The sequence below is a fragment of the Nilaparvata lugens genome, chromosome 3 (genome assembly GCF_014356525.2).
Source record: "Nilaparvata lugens isolate BPH chromosome 3, ASM1435652v1, whole genome shotgun sequence".
NCBI classification, from domain to species: domain Eukaryota; kingdom Metazoa; phylum Arthropoda; class Insecta; order Hemiptera; family Delphacidae; genus Nilaparvata; species Nilaparvata lugens.
In genome coordinates, this window is record NC_052506.1 from 83,575,134 (window position 1) to 83,587,234 (window position 12,101).

At 37.6% G+C, this 12,101-nt stretch overlaps 2 protein-coding genes across 2 annotated transcripts in view; both read right to left on the minus strand.

Moving 5' to 3' along the window:
• On the minus strand, positions 1-1,813 carry LOC120350607. The gene is made up of 2 exons (XM_039424850.1): positions 1,310-1,813; positions 1-779 (listed from the first exon to the last, which is right to left on the minus strand). Exons 1-2 carry the CDS (start codon positions 1,367-1,369, stop codon positions 189-191), a joined length of 651 nt encoding a protein of 216 aa, XP_039280784.1. The 5' UTR covers positions 1,370-1,813; the 3' UTR covers positions 1-188.
• A 646-nt stretch (positions 1,814-2,459) lies between these two features.
• The window catches only part of LOC111052886, a 40,313-nt gene continuing 30,671 nt past the window's right edge, over positions 2,460-12,101 (minus strand). Inside the window, exon 5 of the mRNA XM_039424851.1 lies at positions 2,460-2,773. Coding sequence (XP_039280785.1) covers positions 2,542-2,773 — 232 coding nt within the window. The 3' untranslated portion in view covers positions 2,460-2,541. The remainder of the gene's footprint in view (positions 2,774-12,101) is intronic.

Below are 12,101 nucleotides of genomic sequence, written 5' to 3' on the forward strand. Positions count from 1 at the left end.
AAAATGGTTTGGTTTACGGTATTGAATACAGCTCGAAAAATAGTTTTTAGTGTTAGTTTTTGAAAATTATATCGGTTAAATGGCGGCCATCAGCAGCTATACACTGATGTAGCCTATTTTTGAAATTTTCAAACGCATTTTGGCATATTGCCACTGGTAAGGCCTGAATCTCATCCCTGATTTTCTCCTTAAGCTCTTCCAAAGTGTGTGGGCGATGTTTGAAAACCTTTTCTTTGAGGTAGGGGGTACAGGAAAAAGTCACAGACACTCAAATCGGGTGAGCGTGCCGGCCACTTCACGTCCCCCCTCAGAGAGATAAGTCGCCCTGGGAACATTTCTCTCAACAAATCCATTGAAATGCGCGCTGTGTGGGCTGTAGCCCCATCCTGCTGAAACCATATTTCCCCCAAGTCTTGTTCCTCAGCAAGTTCTTCCAATTTGGGTTGCAAAAACGTTTGTAACATTGTGACATAACGCTCGGAGGTGACAGTGACGGCGATGTTGTCATCTTCGAAGAAGTATGGCCCTATCACTCCAAATTGAGAAACGGCACACCAAACTGTCACTTTTGGTGAATTAAGTGGTCTTTCATGAAGTTGTCGAGGGTTATTTGCTGCCCAGTACCGGAAGTTTTGTTTGTTGACAGCTCCACACAGATGAAAATGAGCCTCGTCACTGCAGAAAAGAGTCGCCATTGCCGGGATGCGTTGAAGCATTTCCTTGCAACAATTTTTACGGTTCAAAAAATCGGCGGCATTTAATTTTTGCACAATCATGATTTTATCATCATCATCATCTTACATACAAGGATTAGGTTAATGCCTGTTCCGACTTACAAACAGCTCATTAATATCTATATTTCAATTACAAAATTATGCTATAATTTATGCAAGTAGTGTATTTATTGCCATCTCTTCCATGGCCTACCAATAGATCTTTTCCCTGCCGGTTTATAGTTCAATATCTGTAGAGGAAGCCTTTCTGCCGGCATTCTTTCCACATGGTCCTTCCACTGCTTCCGGTATTGTGTGACTTTTTCCAACAAGCTGTAAATTCCTAGCTCTGCTCGGATATCATCGTTTTTGATGTGGTCCCTTCTATCGCAGCCCTTGGTTCTCCGGAGGAATCACATCTCCGCCGCCTGCACTCTACTCTCTAGGGGTTTAGTTGTAACCCACGACTCGCTTCCGTAGAGGAGGACTGGAGCAGCCATTATTCTATAAAATTTCATTATAGTTTCTCTCCGTGCTTGCTTCCCCAAGGTTCTGCTAATATTGCCACATACCACTTGAAATTTTCCAATCATGATTTTATATGGATGAAAAAACAAATGTTCATGAAGAATCCTCCTAATTGAACGGCTGGACATCCCCAAAGCTATTGCATGCCTGCGTGCAGAACGCCTGGGTGATTGCTCGACTGCTGCTCTCACAATTTCAATATTTTCGGGAGTTCTCACTGTTCTTGGTGCGCCATGTCTTCTTTCTTGTCGTGTACTACCAGTTTTCTCGAGTTGACGAACCCACTCTCTGATAGAGTTCACAGATGGGACGGGTTTGTGGACAGGAATGTTAAAATGTCGTCGAAACGCCCGTTGAACTGCGATAATCGAATGTTGATTTTCGTAAAAAGCGCGAACAACATAACCGCGATGCTCTCACGTCCAAATCATGATGCACACTAAAAACTATTCTCCCGAGTCCCGGGACTGTACAATGACGCCCACCGAGCCTGCCTACTCCCACCACAGGCTGAGCAGTGCCCCCTCCAAACTCGTCAGTCGGCTCTGCCCCACCTTGTATTTGCAGAATTCCTTACCGTTCAGGAGATATAACCAAATTTCAGCCAAATCTGAGATACTTCTTGTCTCAGTGTGGCTCACGATGGTTAGTCCATGCTACCAATCAATTTTTTGTGAAAAATAAAAATTGCTCAAACTTAGTGATCTTATGGACTTTGATGCGAGAAACACGAATCTGGAATCATATTTGCAGAATTCCTTACCGTTCAGGAGATATGACCAGATCTCAGCCAAATCTGAGATACTTCTTGACTCAGTGTGGTTTATGATTTTAAAAATGCTAAAAATTAGTCCTTGCTAAAAATCAATTTTTTTTAAAGTGAAAAAAACAAAATGGCCGCTGTGTGAGTAACTGAAGACTTCCGGACAATTCAAATATGATATTTAGATAAGATTTCTACCCAGGAACAATGCCCTAGAGTATTGGTAGGAGTTCATGAACACCCTGTATATGCACTTTAAAATTATTTTCGTTTTACATACTATAGTAAGCGCTGAAGTTTGTTTTCGACATTTAACATGCCAAGCACCATGTATATGGTGTGAAGTGTGAGTGTGAGCTTCAACAAAATTTGATACTTTCAAAAGAAAAACAAACTCCTGATGTTTTTCATGGTTTTCTCAAAATGTTCACAAGGTTCAACTTTACTTGGTCAGCCTCAGGAAAATAGTTTTATTATATCAAATACATTTTATTAATTTATGAATCTATACACAAATTTGTTTGTTTTGTGAACATCCTAAAACAATGTGAGTAGAATTAGCAGAAGACTGATGTACATGAAAAATGACAGATACATTTTGCGAGCACTATTCGGTAAGCTTTTAGAATCCCATTGGCATTTTGCGTTCGTGAAAAATGTGTGAATAGCTTCTGCCATGACTTCCATAGACTGACTGGAGGTGCAGTAGGGCGCTTTTTGTGGAACAATTGACAAGGCGTTGCATTCTGATGTCGTTCCAACCAGGAATCTGAAAAAAGTATAAATTGATACTGTATCTATCTCTTTTCTGTATAGGGCTACTTGTAATATAAATATAAAGAAAAATAAAAATCTCAGTACCCTTTTGAAATATTTTATCATAACATGCTTCGGACATTTATGCCATTTTCAAGTGATATGAAGTAAAAATAACATATGATCAAAATAAGAATCTTCCAGCAGTATTTATTTATTTACTTCATATCACTCAAAAATGGCATAAATGTCCAAAACATGTTGTGATAAAATATTTCAAAAAGGGTACTGAGATTTTTATTTTTCTTTATATTTATGATACGGTACTGTATCATTCATATGATTCATTTATCATGAAATTCATATCTATATTTATAAAAGCGAAATGGCACTCACTCACTCACTCACTCGCAGAACTAAAAATCTACCGGACCAAAAACGTTCAAATTTGGTAGGTATGTTCAGTTGGCCCTTTAGAGGCGCACTAAGAAATCTGTTGGCAATATTTTAACTCTAAGGGTGGTTTTTAAGGGTTTAAAGTTCGTCTTTTAGCATGTATATTCTTCTTATTCTCTCAATTATAATTGAAAAATGTCCATACCATATGTTAATATAGAACTATAATCTAGAGAGAGTACCTCTTCGAAACAGTAACTTGTTAACTGGTAACTAAAATAATAATTTTGTCAGGTTGGCATTAAGTTGAGTTGACTTTGTTAAGTTGGCACCAAGTTGAAGATTGAAATGCATTTATCGCGGAAAAATTGATTGGGCACTGCTACTTTAATCAGAGCTATTCCTGGGAATATTATATTACTAGCCGTCAGGCTCGCTTCGCTCGCCATATCCGTTTAACCAGACGTTTAGTCTGGACCCCCGACTGGATCGTCCTAACATATGATCATCCTATAAATGAAAAATGCAGGCGAGCGAAGCGAGCCTGCTGATGTCATTCTTGGACGATGCAGTCGGGGGTCCAGGGGGCGGAGCCGGATAGACGGATATGGCGAGCGAAGCGAGCCTGACGGCTAGTTGTGAATATAATTTATATTATAGGCTATCATTGATATTATTGATATTATTAGATATTATTATATCATGAAATGCATGTTGTGAATATAATTGATACTGTATCATTCTATGATTCATGTATTATGAAATTCATTTTGTGAATATAATTGATATTGTATCATTCATATGTTACATGTATCATAGGATGCATATTGTATCAGTGACACATATTACTATATAAATAATGTTTTCTTGATTGCACCCTTGAACAACTCAATGCATATAATTTATTTCAATTAGCCATTTATTTTGTGGCTCTGTTGATTAATTAATGATAAAATGAAGATGGAAGGGAACATGAGACAGAAATAATTATTTAATTTATATTGAACGGAACCTAAGATTCAAGTCGACGGTTTTGCATTTCTCTTTATGTTTAAATGTTTATACTAGTAGTTCTGTGAACAGTATACCTCGCACTCAGTGAGTTACATTGACCTGTTGTTATGTTTTCTCAAAAATTAATAAATAATTTATCAATTAAAAATGTCTAGAAAAAATATTAAATAAACATAGAGCTTTCTGTCCTATATCGTACCGTGACGTGTCGTCCTGGAATGTGAGTGTGAGCGCTGTTATCAGGTCTGGCTGCAACTGTATACAACGTTGATGGAAAGATAAAATTTTCAAGATGTTCGATGTTTTTGAACGGGTAGTATTATAGTCAACTGTCCACTAACGTTAATGGAAAGATAGGTACATTTTCAAGATGTTCGATGTTTTTGAACGGGTAGTATTATAGTCCACTAAACAGCTGATTAATGATGAATAATTCTATAGACTGATTTTTACGGTAATATTGGCGTATGAAGGAGGCTCCTTTTTCCTTTTATATTATCCTTGAAATGCAAAATTTCCAAAAAACTTGTATATACGTCGACGCGCAATTTAAAAAGGAACATACCTGTCAAATTTCATGAAAATCTATTACCGCGTTTCGCCGTAAATGCGCAACATGAAATCATATAAACATTTAAACATTTAAACATTCAAACATTCAAACATTCAAACATTAAAGAGAAATGCCAAACCGTCGACATCAATCTTAGACCTCACTTCGCTCGGTCAATTATGTTGCGCATTTACAGCGAAACGCAGCAATAGATTTCCATGAAATTTTACAGGTATGTTCCTTTTTGAATTTCGCGTCGACGTATACTATATAATATTGGTTTGTTAAAATTTTACATTTTAGGGAAAAGGAGTTTCCTTCGAACAGCAATATTACCGTAAAAATCAGACCATAGGATTATTCATCATAAATCAGCTGTTTTTCTAGACAGTTTAAATTGATAAATTATTTATATATTTTTGAGAAAACATAACAACAGGTCAATGTTACTTACTGAGCACGAGGTCTACTGTTCACAGAACTACTAGTATCACTGAAATTGACTACCGCAAATACAAATATTGAAAACAGAGAAAAATGCAACAGGCAGATTCACTTGAAACTGGTTAAATGGTGAGCGATGGTTTATTCATAAAGACAAATTCCGAATGCAGGAGTGGATTCCACTACATCTATAATTCATACATACTATTATGCACCATAATATTCAAGATTGATTGAATTAAGTTTCAGTTATAAATTTCATTCACAAGAGAAAACTCGGTTCCCAAAAGACCGCTGCATTTTAGAACTTCTTCTCGTGATTGAACCTTCTATAATATGCTTTTAAAAACGAAATATGTTTCCGCATATGTTATCATTGACAACAGAGAGAATAGCTAGAAGGAAAATGTATTTTCGCCACACTGCACAGAAAGCAGCTGTTTTCCAGTCCCTACGTAGATCTGAAAGACATTGTTTGCAAACGACTCTCGTCTGATCAGAACAGGTTTCTTTCCGGCTAAGGCCGGAAAGAGTACCCTTTCCTGCTAACATGGAACTAAGAAAGGTGAGACTGCTATTCTAACTTTTTTGAAAATGTGTTTGCACAACTGTGCCATATGGAGCATTGTGTTCAGAAGGGTGAGATCGGAAATTTCCACCCCACTTTGAATACCCTACGAAGTCTGGTTCTTGAGATATGAGACATCAAAGTTTCCACCCGCCCTCATAAAACATTCTTATTCAATTTATTATTCTTATATAGCTGATGCCAAAAAGTTAGGCGGCTTCATGGGTAACATGGTGTAACCTACTCACAGCTGATGCAATTCATCTATTTATTGTCTTTTTACTTTCCTTGCCCTACTACCATAGGTAAGGAAAGTATTGCTTTCCAAAAAAAATTAAGGTACACCAATTTCAAGTTTTCTATACGTTTCAAGGTCCCCTGAGTCCAAAAACATGATTTTTGGGTGTTGGTCTGTGTGTGTGTGTATGTGTGTGTGTGTGTGTGTGTGTGTGTGTGTGTGTGTATGTGTGTATGTGTGTATGTCTGTGAACACTATAACTCCATTCCTAATTAACCGATTGACTTGAAATTTTAAACTTAAGGTCCTTATACCATGAGGACCCGACAATAAGAAATTCAATAAAATTCAATTCAAGATGGCGGAAAAAATGGCGGATAATTACTAAAAAACCATGTTTTTCACGATTTTCTCAAAAACGGCTCTAACGATTTTCTTTAAATTTATACCATGGATAGCTATTTATAAGCCCTATCAACTGACATGAGTCTCATTTCTGGGAAAATTGCAGGAGCTGCGTAATATTCTCGAGAAAAATGGCGGATAATTACTAAAAAACCATGTTTTTCACGATTTTCTCGAGAACGGCTCTAACGATTTTCTTCAAATTCATACCATGGATAGCTATTTATAAGCCCTATGAACTGACATGAGTCTTATTTCTAGGAAAATTGCAGGAGCTGCGTAATATTCTCGAGAAAAATGGCGGATAATTACTGAAAAACCATGTTTTTCACGATTTTCTCAAAAATTACTCGACTGATTTATTTCAAATTCATACTCCGTATAGTTATTTATCAGCCCCATCAACTGGCATGAGTCTCCTCTCTGGGAAACTAATGGGGGGTTCACCCCATCCTTGAGAAATGTACTTTGTAACCTCCTTCTCGTGCATGAGGTAGGTAGGTAGAGCAGTCTATAAAAATTACACATAGTCGAGATATTTCATCTGTAGAGCAGCTGTTTTGACGACTTTTAAAAAATCATCGGATTTCACAATTTACACAAAGGAAAAAGTACTCTGAAAACAATAATTATATACACACATATACAGTAGTCCGATCGTAGTTTCAAATAATTATGTTGCCGCCAATCGTCATTATGTTATTTCTCTAAATTATTATCGTTTAAGAATGAGGCTCCCAGTTCAATGAGCAAGGAAAGTTGTGTGAGTGTACCACACCAGATTTTTTGATTTAAAAATCAGCTGTTGGAACACACAAGAGACCCACGAAACCGCCTAACTTTTTGGCGTCAGCTATACCTGTAGTGTGGCGAAAAATATCGTACGCGACTCTCTCAGAAAGGTGTTTTCGGATAACATATTCATCATAATCGGATAAACTATCCTCATACCGTAAACACTAACTTTCTGTGCTTGTAGCGTATTATACTATAAAACTATAGTACAAAAATACGATCTTTCCAAGCAGGAATCGAACCCGAGATTGCCAGCTGGGTAATCTTAGAATAGAATATTTTCTTTATTCAACACTGCAAAACGAAAACATCAATCTTAACCAGTAACCACCAAAAAACACCTACTATGTATCTCTAGATCATTCTGAGATGATGATATTATGTATGAATCAATAAAGAATAAAGAATTCATTTTGAACTAGGGTAAGCCAAATCGCATAGCGCTCATATCTATATATAAAAGTGAAATGGCACTCACTCACTGACTGACTCACTCACTCGCAGAACTAAAAATCTATCTGACCAAAAACGTTCAAATTTGGTAGGTATGTTCAGTTGGCCCTTTAGAGGCACACTAAGAAATCTTTTGGCAATATTTTAACTCTAAGGGTGGTTTTTAAGGGTTTAAAGTTCGACTTTTAGCATGTATATTCTTCTTATTCTCTTAATCATAATTGAAAAAAGGCCATATCATATGTTTATATAGAACTATAATCTAGAGAGAGTACCTCTTCTAAACAGTTGTTAACTGGTAACTAAATTAATAATTTTGTCAGGTTGGCATTAAGTTTTGTTGACTTTGTTAGGTTGGCACCAAGTTGAAGATTGAAATGCATTTATCGCGGAAAAATTGATTGGGCACTGCTACTTCAATCAGAGCTATTCCTGGGAATATTATATTACTAGCCGTGAGGCTCGCTTTGCTCGCCATATCCGTTTAGCCAGACGTTTAGTCTGGACCTCCGACTGGATCGTCCTAACATAATGATAAAAATGCCCGAATGAAAAATGCAGGCGAGCGAAGCCTGCTGATCTCATTCTTGGACGATCCAGTCGAGGGTCCAGGGTTATCAGGTGGTTGTTAAATATTTACAAGGTGATTTATAATAATACTTCTACTATTATATTTAAAACTTTGAAATAATGTAAGCATCAAAACTAGTTGTTTTTAATTTGTTACTTTATAATAAAAATATCTCCAGTCAAATTTTAATAATTTCAATCGTGAATAATACCACAAGAACCAATCAGAGAAGCCGTCTTTTAAAAAAGCATTCTCTGATTGGTTCTCGTGAAATTAACTACGATTAAAACCCAAGTTTTTGGCCTAACCTAACCTCAAGGTCATCAAAAAAAAAAAAAAAATTAAAAAAAAAAAAAAAAAAAAAAATTAAAAAAAAAAAAAAATAAATAAAAAAAAAAATAAAAAAAAAAATAAAAAAAACGATAAATAATAAAAAATCAAAATTAAATAAAAATAAATTAGAATTAATTTCACGACCTTTGGGAGTGGTGGGAGACTGTTTGGGTATATATATGGGAGCTCCTAGCCATAAGAGCTATCATTGTGTTGCTGACCTAGTTGGAGACAAGTTGCTGTTTTTAGTGTGTGCTACAGTGCAGTTAGAGTAAGTACAATCTATATTGTTTATTATTATTTTAAAAGACCCATTTTGATGAAAATACTTTATGTGGGGATGTCTCCTCACACATCATGATGATGATTCAGTTTGAGAGAATTTTAAAAGACCCATTTTGATGAATTCTATATTGTTTATTATTATTTCAAAAGATCCATATTGATAAATACTTTGTGTGTGGGTGACTTTAAGATGTCTCCTCACACACACATCATGATGATCATTCAGTTTGAGATAGAGAATTTTAAAAGACCCATTTTGATGAATACTTTGTGTGGGGACTTTAAGATGTCTCCTCACACATCATGATGATCATTCAGTTTGCATACTATTCATTTTTTTCTTAAAACTATTCTTGTTGAATGGGCATTGTAAAATCCAACCCTCCCATACTAGAGATAACCACCCATACAATATTAGAGAACCACCCATACTAACAGCATGTATGTCGTTTTCAGGCAATATGGAGCACAATGCATCAACTTCCTACCCTTCTCCTCTCCCACCTCGCCCTGATAGCCCACCTCCACCATACAGCGAATTGACCCCAGTTACCCATCGATCAGTCACCCCCTCATCCCCTCTCTACCGCCAGTTCCCTCCACAGTACAGTTTCCAACCACCCCGTCCATTATCTCCACAAGATACACCAACCTCAAGGTCACCATCAATTTTCGAGCCATCCCGACCCAGTACACCACCCTCCCCATCAATGATAGACGAACCATCCTCTAGACCAAGAAGCCGAATGTCCTGCATCAGCGACCTTACTCCATCATCCTCATCATCATCCTTAAATATGGTTCCTCCAACACCACCACTAATGATGGATGTAAGATGTGTATCGCAAGCACAGAGGCGTGCACTGATCTGGCTGAAAGCGAACCTTAACCTTGTACCCAACTATTTCCAACGCTTGCTGGACGATAGTGATAGCGACGAAGAAGATCCTACAGATCATAGAAATCGCTATATCGCCATCTGCCCTGTCTGTCGTATTGCAGATCAATGCAACTTGTTATTGCCATGCATGCACCTTGCATGCAAAAATTGTACCACTGGTGCCCCACCCTAATGTCCTTGTTGTAAAATACGTTTTTCGGGATGGCTCGAAGTCAATCAAACTATCCACCCTTAATTAAACTATCCTTAAGCATACCCTTCAGTACAGCTACACCCATCACATCAGAATAAATAAGGTTAGACATTGAAAAATTAAGTTTTAATGCTTCGTCAAATAACACTGCATGAACAATGCTTCCAACCCTCTTTCTATGCATGATGGTTATGATGGATACAAAAAAAAAATATAATATAATAATACTGCTTATTATATATATTGCAAACATGTACTCCTACAACTATGGATGTCACTAATATAGGTCAAACTATTACCAGTAGAAATATAATGAGCAACTGCATTGTTCCAGATGAACAAAGCTGCATGATGTCGACAAACAGCAAACTCGGTGGACGAGTTTGTTGTTCTGGAAGAGGCATTTAAATCTTGGCTCAAGACTCTATACTACAATAATGCATACAAGGATGAACCTGCCAAAGATTTCCACACTTTTCTGAGCGGTCTGAAGGATAAAATTGTTCACATCATCAGTCGGCAACACCAGACACATGGAGCAATGAAGTTCAATCTAGTATTGGAGGCAACATATTTCCGCAGCACCCTTGATAAGAACATCCTCGAACAAGAAGAGTTTCAGAATGTCGCCTTCAAAACTCCAAACTACACCATCTTCAGTATCATCAATCTTCCAGACATCATCAACCAAGCGTGCATGACCCTACTGGATGAGGAGTCGAAATTCGAAGGAAATTCCAGTGGATGGAGTTTGCTTATCATCGATGGATTGCTCATCAGGATTAGCAGACATATTCCCCTACGTGGATCATCCTACATCAGTCTTTCACCTCTTCTATCAGTGCGAAAGGCAATCATCAATCCTATAAACATGGACCAGCAATGTTTCAAATGGGCTATCCTCGCCAAACATGTACAAGGCAGTCATCCTGAACGAGTCAATGACCGATACCATCAATTGGAGGAGAGATACAACTTTTCAGGCATTGGATTTCCCACTACCATCAGTCAAATCGATAGATTTGAGAAAGATAATCCGGGGGTATCAGTTAATATTTATGGTGTGGATGAGAAGAACGTTATATTTCCGAGAAGAGTTGGAAATGCAATGAAGGCAGATCACTTTGATCTTCTCCTCCTCTGTGAGAGTAATGATGATGATGATGATGATGATGAAAACAACACCCTTGAGGATGACAATGAACATAAATCAAATAGCCACTACTGCTACATTAAAAATTTTGAAAGACTTGTAAGATCCCAACTCACAAAACGTAAAAGTAAAATTATCATCTGCAGACGATGTTTCACCCATTACACCCTCGACAGAGATGGAGAACGCAGGATGGCTGAGCATGAGGAGTATTGTGCTAGCAATAATACAGCAAGAATCATCATGCCACAGGTTGGAAAAGATGGTAAACCTCCAACCTTGAAGTTTGAGAAACATGTGCAAAAGTATAGAGTACCTGTTGTAGCATACGCCGATTTTGAGTGCATCCTGGAGAAGCCTGATGGAGACAATGAACAATGGATTGGTAAAGCTACCAAAGTTGTCCAGTATCATCGGGCAATGAGTTACTGCTTATACTTTGTGCGGGACCCTGATTTAGAAGATTCCTGGCTGACAATCACTAACCTAATCCCTCATGAGCCAATTGTCTACAGGGGTCCTGATGCTGCCAGACATTTCATGAAGACCCTCACCATGTATGCAAAAGAGTTAGATGAGGCAATTGACTGCAGGAATATCAAGTTGCTCCCACTAACCAAAAGAGAGCAAGCACAACATAATGCAACCGACTTCTGTGAGGCCTGCAATGAACGGTTCAATGAAGATAAGGTGTATGACCATTGTCATATAACTGGTATCTACCGGAATGCATTATGCCGTAAATGCAACCTGCAGCGACAACGACAATCATTCATACCAGTGTTTCTCCACAACTCATCAAACTATGATACACACCTTATTATTCCAGAGCTGGGTAGAGATAAGGATCAGCTGTTTGTCATCCCAAACTCATCAGAAAAGTATATATCATTCACCAAACGAATATCTCCAAAAATGCACCTTCGATTCATTGATACATTCCGGTTTACACCTGATAGTTTAGACAACCTGGTCACTAACCTAGTCAAATCAGCATCAAATCCGGAAGACTTGTCCAGAGTGCTGCCACATACTGCCA